This window comes from Helianthus annuus, chromosome 10 (genome assembly GCF_002127325.2).
Source record: "Helianthus annuus cultivar XRQ/B chromosome 10, HanXRQr2.0-SUNRISE, whole genome shotgun sequence".
NCBI lineage: Eukaryota > Viridiplantae > Streptophyta > Magnoliopsida > Asterales > Asteraceae > Helianthus > Helianthus annuus.
Window position 1 is genome coordinate 175,963,816 of NC_035442.2, and position 13,788 is coordinate 175,977,603.

The window sequence follows — 13,788 nt, forward strand, 5'->3', positions numbered from 1 at the left end:
GCCAAAAGCGGGGCCTACCATAATTTGCATTAATAACTTAATTCATTATCTTTCAATAATCCAACCCTTTAGGATTGTATCCTTGCTGACTCAAACTACTGGGTTGAGGGTAACGTCACCTCCGAAAAAGGGGCCTACTACAATAACTAAGATAATCTCTTAAACAAGTGCAAAAGTGCGAAAATAATCAAAGGTTATACTAATACACTTGTCGGATCCAAGTGATTCATCTTGTCTATCTGTTTTTATTTTATTTTATTTTTCAGCATTTAGTTAGTTTTTATTTTTCTTAGTTTAAAACATTTTTCTAACTTTTTGATTTGATTAGACGTTGAGGATAAACCGGTATTAAAAGCTCTTGTGTCCTTGGACGACCTCGGTATCTTACCAACACTATACTACGTCCACGATGGGTGCACTTGCCCATATGTGTGTTTAGTGTTAGTAAATATCGTGTTTTATAAATTTAAAACTTGGCTAAAAGTGTAAAAAGGGCTTAAATATATATCAAAAATTATATACACACCGACACACATCAGTAACAGAGACCATATCTGGTTAACTTATTACTCACTTAGATTTAGGATTTGAATATATCCTATTTTAACTATAACAATAATGTTAGCGGCGTAAAAGCCTAATCACGAGGATGTTTTATAATATTAGCCGAGATTACAGAGAATCAAGGCATGGAGATTTGAACCGTAGTTCTTTTATCTCTTTCTGACAGGGGTCATAGACCACCACTGTCCTTTGTCTTATAAGACATTTATTACGGCCCGTGGGCACGTCATCACAAATGGATGTGTAATGATTTGGCCCGTAGGCACTACATCGCTAATGGATGTTTAATAATTTGATCACCTTTATTGATGATTTAACCCATGATTTATAAATCATTTATTTGGGCTTTTGAAATCCTTAGAAGGATTTTTGTACAGAATGACGTGTGTGATTTTTAACGAATCACATCTGCCAAGGATGTTAACATGATTACAGAGGTTAACAGAAATCTGAATCTTTTAATTAGGTCTTACCATCTTGGCCGGGTCTTACAAGACACCTGGCTAGGTCTCACTCTTAAGATTCTTTATATATTAGGCAGATCAATTGAAAAGGAATGGTTTTGATTTATTTCATATATAGTAAAAATGAAATTCATAACATAACACTCCATAATTTCAAATACGATTACATACTGCCCTAAACGGGACTTTAAAACAAGTACATACCTCCATAATGGTTTAATAAAAGACAGGTCCACACAGGGACTAGTACAAGACAGGTGTCCTCGTAGGGACTAAAGGATAAGTCCACGTAGGGACTAAAATACGATAAACGTCCACGCAGGGACTTATTTCAAAATAGAAATTACATTAGTACATCTATAAGGACTAATGGTCACGTTTCTTCTTCTTGCCCTTCAGTAGGTTTGCCAAGCCCTTGAGGAATCCTCGGTGGCTCTTTCTTTCTTCCTCGAATTCTTTCTCCACACGATCTAATCGGTGGAGTATCTCTTCTTGTTCAGGAGGAGAGAGACGTGGTTGTGGCGCCGGTTGTGGAACTGGAGGTCTAGGTGGTGCTGGATACCCATGAGCTGAGTAATCCGGTATCCCTAGATTTCCTAAGGCTCCGTCGGGATAGCGGGCGTTATACCTAGCCGCTACCACATATGGGTCGCGTTCATAGTTGTAATTGTAATGTGCGTGCGACGACGGCTCGAACGGGTTGTATGCCGTTGCGTAGGCAGGTATTGGGTGGTCATGCCCAAATGGTGGCGAAGATGGCACAACCGGTGCGGAGTTCGCCTCTTGTGTTGGGCTTGAAGGCCCTTCTTCAGGTACTGACGGATAGTGACTACCGCTTGAATGCCGAGGGGTGCTGAAGTGGAATTCCCCTCCTCGGGTAGACATCCGTGCGCCAGATCTTCTGCGCCTTGGAGGATCAGGCATTACTAGTTGAGCCGGTGGCGGAGGCGGTGGCGTGACTGCCTCGAAATGTGGATCCTCGGAGGGATCTCGCGGATGCTGCTGCTGTTGCTGCGATGCCTGCTGAGATGGCGTATAGTACCACTCATGTTGGTTGAATAATGCCATGAAGCTATCTGGGCCCTGATAAGGTGTCCCATGAAATGAAGATCCATCAGAGATCTCTATTGGGTGTGTGGGCGTACCACGAGCAGGTTCTGTTGGATCTGTATCCTCGTCCATGTGGTCTTCCGAGAAGTGGTCTTGTGGCCCTAGCGGGACAAATCCTGCAGGCTCCTGAATATAGTCAGCCGGATTGAACTGACCCCTGAAATATGGAGTGGGATCGCCAAAGGCACGGTGCGACACCGAGCGCTGTAGAGGTAGATAGGATGGTTGGGGGTTGTTGGGATCATTTTCGGAATCTGGTCCGAAAGAGTGACGGTACGATGGTGTCGAGGTGTGCGAGGTAGAATGCCTCGCTGGTTCGAAGAGGTTCCTTCGTCTTTGTGGTTCTTCGCTCCTTGTGGTCGAAGGAGCTCTCGTATTTGACGGTCCAACTTCGTGATCATTGTGAGTAACGATCTCTCCTCTGCCTCTTCTTCCCCTTCCTCTTCCTCGGAAAATCACAGGTGGCATATTTCCTGCTTTCAAACTTATTAAAAATCATAAAATAAAAAATATAAAGACAAATGGAATATCAATCCGAATTTGTCCTATGTTCTTGTCTAGACTCAAGTATGTGCAATTGTGTCACTGAGATTAAACACATTAGGATAGTGTTTAATTCACTCAATGTTGGCTCTGATACCAACCTGTCACACCCTGATTTCCACGTGTCTCACCGGTGGGCCCGGTGGGGGATTATCGTGACGTAGTTGGCAACATTATAGTCAAACCACACAATTATATGAATGCACAGCGGAAGCTTAAAGATAAATATAATTCAACCTTTGATTTGTAATATCGAATGTATCACAATATAGTCGAATGGTATCCACAGGGGATCAAATAGTAATAACAGTATTGTTCCATAGATGAGACATCAAAAGTTTGCGAGACTCTTAAGGATGCTAAGGAGTAGTACCAGCCGATTACGTCTAGTACCTGCAGTTAATCTTTTTGGGGAAAATACGTCAGTTTACACTGGTAAATACATTCAACCGACACATTTGAAAAATGTTTATTAAAATTGATTTGCATGCACAAGGCACAAACTCTTTTATAACTTGGGATAATTTATAATTAAATCTTGTAAAAGAATTACATGTTTGCTATGCGTTCGGTCGCCCGGGTCGTGCCGGGTTAAAGTTTAATAGACACACCACATTGCGTAAAACCGTGGTGGGTAAACCAACGGCTACGTCTTTAATTAATATAGACATAATGCCGGGTGTACGCCTACACCCGGATGTCGATGTCGTGGCCATTTCGTAAAATGATGCCAAGGATATCCGGGACATGGTCATTAAGCCCCCAAAGGCGTTAAGCCAACAAATCAAATTTTAAAACAGGTCATATTGATAATACCCAACTACAAATGAGTTGGGGTCAATTGCCCGACCAAGCGGTATTTTAGATACCGTACCCCAAGCCCGCATATCGAAAAAGAAGTTAAAAGTATTTACCTTTGCAAGTATAGTCCTTAATTGATTTAACCACAGATATCTTTTACTAGGCTCCTATTCTGGAACGAAGGTTTTAAAATAACCTATTAGAATCCTAACGGGTCTTTATATTAGCCGTAGCCTAGACCGGTCAGTTTCAAGAGATGGATTCGGTTTAATCGCGTGAAAGGCGAAAACCGAGAATGGAATGTGATTCTGCCCCAACAAGTTTAGAGACTTGTTTTATATGGGCTTAATATTCACACTCTGGATTTTGGGGTCAAAATAATATGGTTTGACCCGTATCGGCTAATTTATGTAAACTAATTACATAAGCCGAACCGTGCGCGTAATAGGCGCAACGGGTAACCGTGAGAGTCCTACACTTGTTTCCTAAGTCAATATGCTTTAGAGAGGTTGTGGTATCTGTAGGATACCTTCCGTGATACCCGTAACGAGTTTAAGTTAATGTTACGCCCCGTAGGGGTTTTTCGGTCATTTTAAAGACTTTTAATGGGCTTTCCGAGTTCTACAGGGAATCTGAGTTTCCCGACCAGTTTATAAAGTCTAAAACACTTTATTTATTTTTTAAAATCAGTAGCAACTGGAATCGGGTCAAAAGACCTTGTAGAACTCATTTTATGGCCAAAAAGGGCATATTCGGTATTTACCGAACCGATGCCATAACCGCAGGTTATGAGCAGGTCAAAAATAATTAAAAATCTTTAAAATTCCCAAAATATTATTTTACAACAGTGAGTAAAAGTTTTGGTGACGAAATCTTGGTCTAGATAGGCGTTATGCTAGTTGCGCCGTTTATTACAAAAGTTTACTTTAATAGCGCTATTTAGCATAACTCCTATTCTAGACCTCGGATTGCCGTGAAACTTTAGGGACATGCTTAGAATTTAGTAAGCAAGGTTACGGTCCCTTCACGCGTCTGAAATACTTGTTTTATTTTGAAAAGGGCGTTACGGTCAACTTCTAAGCAATTAACGGAAATGCGTAAAAGACTCGGACAAACAACGAACCGGTCACAGAGGGTTATACCATCATGTAACCTGGTCCTAAGAGAGTCCTAAGGCATATCTACCTTACACTAAAACGGGTCAGAACTGTAGTCAAAGCAAAAGTCAAACTTTTGCGATTTTCGGTTCCGAACCGGGTCAATATAGCAAATGGCCGAATCAAACGAGTTTAGACAAGTTTATATACTTAATATCATGTTTTATGAACATCAAAACAAGTTACATATCAACTACATTACAGATTATGCAAGAAATCGTAAAATGACTTTCTGTTGACTTTTTAAGTATACGTTTGACTCGACATTTGAACTAGTTAGAGTGGTGATCAGAGGGAACCCTTTTAGGGGTTTATTACCCACATAAATACCAACACATAACTACTTTTGATTCGACAATTCACTGGACCATTCGTGAATTATCGCTATGACAACCGTTAATTTCGACGGCTCGGTTTATAAGCTAAAACTATTGAAAAACGAGACCACAAAGGGTTTAAACAACTTACAGAAACTTGAGAACGATTTAGGATGATAGAATAAGGCTTGGAAGCTCCAGAGATGATCAAGAGAATGTGTTTTGAGGTGTGGTGAACTTATGCACAATGTGGTTCTATTTATAGTGCAAGAAATGGCATGGGATCATCACAACTCAGGCTACAAGTGAGTATGGATGCTCAGCAGGTGTCCTAAAGTGCTAGGGGTCAGGTAGAGGGTGCCCATGCCTCACTTATTGCTTAAATGATCGTTCACAAGCTCAAAAGGCATGCAAGTCCAAACTTTCTGCATCTGGGCATCTCACGCGGCCCGCATGAAAGATTCATGCAACTATTACGCGGGCCGCCTGAAGTTTTAAATCAGACGCGATCAAATAGGGGGCTCGCTGCCCGCGTTAACTAACCCATAAACTTAACGCGGCCCGCGAGAGGTCAGGATTTTCAGATTTTTAAATCTTTTGTAATCATTACGTAAATCTTGGTAATTAATAACGAAATCTTTCGTAATTATTAACCTGACCTTTCGGGTTTGAAGGGGTAACTTTGCGATTTGGCCCTTGCTTATTTACAACTAAGGGCCTCGCGTTATTTACCCGCATTGTTAAGTCCCCGGTTAATTTGTTAATTATTTGGAAAGTCTTAACTTTCATTGTTGACGCTTTTAACCCCTCTCGTACGAATTTGATCATAACTTTCTCGTTTTAAAACGGAACTTCGCGGAATTTATACAATACATTCTAGTGAGCGTATTTTACCGTTACAAATCCTTGGGTTCGTCAAAGGGTCACTCAGAGGTGTTATTAAACATGTTGACACAGTTAACCCCTGTAGCTTGTAATCTCTCACTTTCTTCCGCGTTTTGCTTCCGTACGATACATGATTTATTCGTTTGAAGGTACGTGCATCGATTAGGGTTACTGTACTGTATACTTACCCTTGTTTGACATTTATAACCCTCGAATTTACATACTTTCAAGGTTTGTCAACATTAGTCCTTTATTTAATATCAAATGCCACGTGTACGCTAATGACACGTGTTAACACATTATTGGACACAAAATTTCGAGGTGTTACAGGTAAAAAGTGTCTAAAATGTAAGAAGTGTTTTAAACCATTGGATTTTTGATCTAATGGTTGAGATCAATAGGGTATCAAAATATAACTTGTGTTTTAATTAGAAGGGCCTTATGTAAAATATAAGGGCAATAGTGTCTTTTCCATTCTTTCAAATATGGTAACCGTATCCTACACAAACAAAACCCCCTATCAATCTCCTAAAAACAAGCGACGTTCCCGTAAAAGCAATAGTTTTATATTTTCCAGATATTTTCCGTCAAGCTAACTACATTGCAGGAAGCATAGAAGGGTTTTATAGGTAAACGGAGCACAGTTCGTCGCCAAATTCCAGTTGAACTAAAGTGTTTTATTTTTCACTAATCAAATGACATTCTTGTTCTATTAACAGTAGAATCAAGAATCAACGAGTGTTTTATGGACCCAAAAAAAGGAACGATGAAGCCAGCAGGTTTGAAGAGGAAGCGAGAATTATCCCTATCGAAACCAGGTTAGTGTTTTATTAGCGATTTGATGTTCGGTACATCGCATGGTTGTCAATGGTGTTTATTGAAGTTTTGGATGTTGGTAAAAACCCGTTTAGCACTTTAGGGTTTTATAAAGGATTTATTGGGTGTAATATGTGATGTAAATGGGTTAATAGTGTAGTATAATCAGTAGATTTAAGTTTGTTTTAAAAGGGGTTGAATTGTAAATCGGTCTGTTCTGTGTCTTCTCTGTTTTGATTACTGCAGGGTGTTTTAAATGGGGTTTTTACAAATATAGTGACCTATGAAAGAATAAAGGGGGTTTTAATGGGGTTTCTCTGTTAAATTTGTCTGATTGTATAAAGCACTACAAGTCTGATTCTGCCATGGTGTTATATCAACATCGCGGTGTCTTCTAATCACTATATTGCATAAAACACTATATTTCTGATGAAGTTGGTGTCTTCTCATCACTGCATTGCATAAAACACTTTATTGCATAAAACACTACACTTCTGATGTTAATGAATACTTTAGTGCATACTTTAGTGCAAAATACACTTTATTTGCATAAAACACTTTATTTGCATAAAACACTTCAAGTATGTAAATGGTTGTAGATGATGACAGTATTGCATAACACACTACACTTCTGAAGTAGTTGGTGTCTTCTAAATAATTTTTTGCATAAAACACCACAATTCTGTTGTTGATAGAGTGTTATATGGAGATGGTGACTGTTGAATATTTTATTGCATATAACAATACAAGTATAACCTATGTTACTGCAAAAAAACCACCACACGTCTGTTTCTGTCACAGTGTTAAAAGTAAATGGTGGTTTTGAATGACAATAGTGCATAAAACACTACACCTCTAATGTTGGGACAGGGTTATATGTAGATAGAGTATGTTGGGTAGTTTATTGCATATAACACTACAAGTCTTATTATTTGATAGCATAAAACACTACAAGTCTGATTGTGAAGTCATTGCATATAATTTGAAATTCCTGGTTCGATAACTAATTGTAAAAAGGATTTAATTTTAGTCCGGAGAAGCGGCCGAAAACCAAAAATCAAAATGGGAAAGGGATTCCATAACACAATTGGACAAAGCATCCAGTTGAGCGATTCGGATAATGATAACGAAATGCAAGAAGGTATATGTAAAAAAAGAAAACTACGCATGTAAAAAACAGTTTGCTGTACACTTTACTTTTAATAATTTGTTATGCACTATCACGTTTTGTCGGAATTCTTGCACCAAGTCTCACCAAAAAAAAATACGACACTTTAATTTTATTGAATTTGCTGGTTTAAAGTAACAAAATGTGTTCGGTTTGCAGCTACAACAGCACCCGATGCAAACACCGATGACGACTTCGAAACACCGCTTCCGGTACCATTCGCGGAAGGTAAGAATTTGAATAATTCAAATGAAATGTCGGTGTTTTTCGTATGATAGGGATCATAATGTAACATGATCTAACCGTTTTTTTTAGTTTCAGATAAACACCATACACCAGCTGAAACAACACACCGTGTCACAGCCGACGACGACGACTTCGTGACACAACCACCAACTACAAATCAATCAGGTAACTTTGCACAAAAAATTTGTAACAAAAAAAGACTTTTCATTTCATTGGAAATATAGTCTAACTGATGAGCTGTATATGGGTTACAGCTGCCAATTCACAGCCGGTCCGCGACAATGTTGACCACCAACAACCATGCGATGGAAAAAGACGTAAGTCAACAGCGAGTAGGAGGAAGTCGACGAGACCACCAGCGTCATTTCCATCGAAAAAATATGAGCCCTTTACCGGGCCAAAAATTAAACTAAGGACGTCTCCGGATAATCTTGTTATATTGGTCAACAGCTTGAATAAACCACAAAAAAAGAAGGTCATAGAAATGGGATTCGGTACATTGCTGAATTTCAACATCCATCATGTACCGACGCGGCTAGCATATTGGCTGGCAAGCAACTATGACGACGCTGCAGGAGTGTTGAACTTTGGAGAAACCCGTTTACGGATCACATCAAATTTGGTGAATACAATATTCGAAATACCAAACGGGGGTATAAAGATTGTAGAAAAAGAAAGAGCGAGGGACAGCAATCCGGTTGTGAAAGAATGGAGGGATCAGTTCAATGATAACACTAAGGTGTCGCCACTCGGGCTGAAGGACATGATGGTTACAGACACTTCAAGTGACCGGGCATTTGAATTGAACTGGTTGGTGTTGTATAATACTATACTTGGGGAGATAAGCGCAAGCAACACAGTTAACCAGATTTGTCGCAATCCATGACGTTTTCCTACTCAATATCTTTTCACTATTGGGGTACAAACGTAAAGCTTCCCTCATTGTAATTTTTATCTTCTCAACGCAATCTTCAAATTCCTTAAGTGCATCATCCAGATTTGTCGCCATATCCTGCTAACCAAATTATAAAGTGTTATCCAAAACGTTGTCAGATGTATATAATTATAAATAGGTCTGATATTATACCAAACGTTAAAAAGGTTATCAAGTCATGTACCTCTTCACTATATTTTTCTTCTTGTGAGTAGACGGGCGACGTCCCATACTGTGATACCATTGGGATCCAAAACTCGCCGTCTGCCCCAACTTGGCATACAAATGGCAGCTCCTGTATACTTGGCTGTGACAACAGATAATTTTTGCAATGTTTGTATATTCCCAGATGGTCGTCGTCCCCTTCATCGTACGGTCCGTATTCTTCGTTGCCCCCATCCTCGTTGTCATCCGGACGTTTTTCAGCTGCCGTTTCAACTATTTTAGCGCTGGTTGATGCTGATTTTTTTTCTTCAGGTATCTTCTTAACCTTTTCACTCATCGGCTTTTCTTCATCTACATGAATTTTAGGTATCATCGGGGTGTTATGCTTTATGTGAGAATCCCAAAGTATGTCGTCAAGCTTTCCGAGCAGTTCGTCGAGCATCCCGTCATCTATCAACTCAATCGGATGACATCCCTTCTTATTACGCTTCAAATCATCCCTTTCGTCGTACGTGTATGCAGCCTGCACATATAAGCATTAAATTCTAAGGATTATGTAGACATGTTAATGGTTATGCATGATTGTTGTAGTGTTATACTATTTGACTGTAGTGTTTTACGTAGTGAACTGATGCAGTGTCTTATTATGATGGTACTGTTTAATATGCCATGGAATATTGTATATCCAATGTATTTTTCCAAAATAGACTTGTTTGTATTCTAATACATGTGACTGTAGTGTTATACACTGTAACATAGTGTATTACTGTTTTAATAGACTTTAATGGTTTTGTATGAAATTGTAGCTGATGTAACCAATTTTATGTTGTTACATAAATTTTTTGTGGTGTTTTATGCACGTAGTGTTTTCATTCTCATATCATGAACAATAGAGTAGAGTCACATACCGCTAGTAACACTATCGGGCCTCTAAAAGCGTCATTCCTCTTCCGGTTCCATGCATTCGTCGTCTGATCTAAATAGGTTATCATGTAGCTGCTCCAATTAAACCTCGATATTTTTACATTTGGGTCTACGCATCCCAAGAATCGCTGGTTAACTGTGTTGCATGCGCTTATCTCCCCAAGTATAGTATTATACAACACCAACCAGTTCAATTCAAATGCCCGGTCACTTGAAGTGTCTGTAACCATCATGTCCTTCAGCCCGAGTGGCGACACCTTAGTGTTATCATTGAACTGATCCCTCCATTCTTTCACAACCGGATTGCTGTCCCTCGCTCTTTCTTTTTCTACAATCTTTATACCCCCGTTTAGTATTCCGAATATTGTATTCACCAAATTTGATGTGATCCGTAAACGGGTTTCTCCAAAGTTCAACACCTCCTGCAGCGTCGTCATAGTTGCTTGCCAGCCAATATGCTAGCCGCGTCGGTACATGATGCATGTTGAAATTCAGCAATGTACCGAATCCCATTTCTATGACCTTCTTTTTTGTGGTTTATTCAAGCTGTTGACCAATATAACAAGATTATCCGGAGACGTCCTTAGTTTAATTTTTGGCCCGGTAAAGGGCTCATATTTTTTCGATGGAAATGACGCTGGTGGTCTCGTCGACTTCCTCCTACTCGCTGTTGACTTACGTCTTTTTCCATCACATGGTTGTTGGTGGTCAACATTGTCGCGGACCGGCTGTGAATTGGCAGCTGTAACCCATATACAGCTCATCAGTTAGACTATATTTCCAATGAAATGAAAAGTCTTTTTTTGTTACAAATTTTTTGTGCAAAGTTACCTGATTGATTTGTCGTTGGTGGTTGCGTCACGAAGTCGTTGTCGTCGGCTGTGACACGGTGTGTTGTTTCAGCTGGTGTATGGTGTTTATATGAAACTAAAAAAACGGTTAGATCATGTTACATTATGATCCCTATCATACGAAAAACACCGACATTTCATTTGAATTATTCAAATTCTTACCTTCCGCGAATGGTACCGGAAGCGGTGTTTCGAAGTCGTCATCGCTGTTTGCATCGGGTGCTGTTGTAGCTGCAAACCAAACACATTTTGTTACTTTAAACCAGCAAATTCAATAAAATTAAAGTGTCGTAATTTTTTTGGTGAGACTTGGTGCAAGAATTCCGACAAAACGTGATAGTGCATAACAAATTATTAAAAGTAAAGTGTACAGCAAACTGTTTTTTACATGCGTAGTTTTCTTTTTTTACATATACCTTCTTGCATTTCGTTATCATTATCCGAATCGCTCAACTGGATGCTTTGTCCAATTGTGTTATGGAATCCCTTTCCCATTTTGATTTTTGGTATTCGGCCGCTTCTCCGGACTAAAATTAAATCCTTTTTACAATTAGTTATCGAACCAGGAATTTCAAATTATATGCAATGACTTCACAATCAGACTTGTAGTGTTTTATGCTATCAAATAATAAGACTTGTAGTGTTATATGCAATAAACTACCCAACATACTCTATCTACATATAACCCTGTCCCAACATTAGAGGTGTAGTGTTTTATGCACTATTGTCACTCAAAACCACCATTTACTTTTAACACTGTGACAGAAACAGACGTGTGGTGTTTTTTTTGCAGTAACATAGGTTATACTTGTATTGTTATATGCAATAAAGTATTCAACAGTCACCATCTCCATATAACACTCTATCAACAACAGAATTGTGGTGTTTTATGCAAAAAATTATTTAGAAGACACCAACTACTTCAGAAGTGTAGTGTGTTATGCAATACTGTCATCATCTACAACCATTTACATACTTGAAGTGTTTTATGCAAATAAAGTGTTTTATGCAAATAAAGTGTATTTTGCACTAAAGTATGCACTAACGTATTCATTAACATCAGAAGTGTAGTGTTTTATGCAATGCAGTGATGAGAAGACACCAACTTCATCAGAAATATAGTGTTTTATGCAATATAGTGATTAGAAGACACCGCGATGTTGATATAACACCATGGCAGAATCAGACTTGTAGTGCTTTATGCAATCAGACAAATTTAACAGAGAAACCCCATTAAAACCCCCTTTATTCTTTCATAGGTCACTATATTTGTAAAAACCCCATTTAAAACACCCTGCAGTAATCAAAACAGAGAAGACACAGAACAGACCGATTTACAATTCAACCCCTTTTAAAACAAACTTAAATCTACTGATTATACTACAACTATTAACCCATTTACATCACATATTACACCCAATAAATCCTTTATAAAACCCTAAAGTGCTAAACGGGTTTTTACCAACATCCAAAACTTCAATAAACACCATTGACAACCATGCGATGTACCGAACATCAAAACGCTAATAAAACACTAACCTGGTTTCGATAGGGATAATTCTCGCTTCCTCTTCAAACCTGCTGGCTTCATCGTTCCTTTTTTTGGGTCCATAAAACACTCGTTGATTCTTGATTCTACTGTTAATAGAACAAGAATGTCATTTGATTAGTGAAAAATAAAACACTTTAGTTCAACTGGAATTTGGCGACGAACTGTGCTCCGTTTACCTATAAAACCCTTCTATGCTTCCTGCAATGTAGTTAGTTTGACGAAAAATATCTGGAAAATATAAAACTATTGCTTTTACGGGAACGTCGCTTGTTTTTAGGAGATTGATAGGGGGTTTTGGTTGTGTAGGATACGGTTACCATATTTGAAAGAATGGAAAAGACACTATTGCCCTTCAATTTTACATAAGGCCCTTCTAATTAAAACACAAGTTACATTTTGATACCCTATTGATCTCAACCATTAGATCAAAAATCCAATGGTTTAAAACACTTCTTACACTTCTTACATTTTAGACACTTTTTCCATATCCCTACCCTATAGGTAGAGGATCCTGTACAAAGTGGAACTTTTGTGAGAAGTGTGAGAAATAATTTGGGAATGACAAGTGTCCTTTATCCTAATTAACTCAAAAGGGTATATTAGTAATTTGACATTCTTATCATTTAATTGATTTCCAAGATAACTGTAAAAAAAAAACTGGCAATGAGTTTTTATAGGGATTGATTCGAATTTTGAATTTTTTTTGGGAAGATCCAATAAGATTATCATCTACGCATCATTCTTCATCAATTATAAATACATGAAATCGCCAGATACCTTCCCCAGATACAATACAGTTGTTTACTTTCTGCGCTCTTCTTCGATTTTGGTGTTTTATAGCATTTACAAATGTATAGTGTTTTATCCCCAATCAATAGTGTTTTATTCTGTACAGACATCTTAATTTCCTTTCATAGTGTTTTATCCCCAATCAATAGTGTTATTTCTGTACAGACATCTTAATTTTCTGGTTCATAGTGTTTTATTCCTAATCAATAGTGTTATATTCTGTACAGACATCTTAATTTTCTGGGTTTATAGTGTTTTATCTCCAATCAATAGTGTTATATTCTATATAGACATCTTTGGGGAATATGGAGGTGTAGGAATGATCGAGTTTTTAACTACAAGGAGCGAGAGTGGAGGAGGTGAAGAATGAAATTAGGCAACTAAGCTTTCTATGGTTCAAACATAGAGCGAAAAGGTCGTCGGTTACTTGGGACCATTAGTGTAATATGGAATTGTCGTGTATGAATTTGTAATCGTTACAATTGTACTTGGTGTAATCTAA

At 38.4% G+C, this 13,788-nt stretch overlaps 1 protein-coding gene across 1 annotated transcript; it reads left to right on the forward strand.

Moving 5' to 3' along the window:
- The first annotated feature begins 7,719 nt into the window (after positions 1–7,719).
- LOC118482767 lies at positions 7,720–9,363 on the forward strand. The gene is made up of 4 exons (XM_035978426.1): positions 7,720–7,798; positions 7,985–8,053; positions 8,147–8,236; positions 8,326–9,363. Exons 1-4 carry the CDS (start codon positions 7,720–7,722, stop codon positions 8,955–8,957), a joined length of 870 nt encoding a protein of 289 aa, XP_035834319.1. The 3' UTR covers positions 8,958–9,363.
- The last annotated feature ends 4,425 nt before the right edge of the window (positions 9,364–13,788 follow it).

What these genes read in the sequence shown, in the direction of transcription:
- LOC118482767 (XM_035978426.1), top strand. Translation starts at nt 7,720, where the DNA reads ATGGGAAAGGGATTCCATAACACAATTGGACAAAGCATCCAGTTGAGC. An exon ending in TGATAACGAAATGCAAGAAG is followed by an intron (nt 7,799 to 7,984) that starts GTATATGTAAAA and finishes TTCGGTTTGCAG; the next exon opens with CTACAACAGCACCCGATGCA. An exon ending in TCCGGTACCATTCGCGGAAG is followed by an intron (nt 8,054 to 8,146) that starts GTAAGAATTTGA and finishes TTTTAGTTTCAG; the next exon opens with ATAAACACCATACACCAGCT.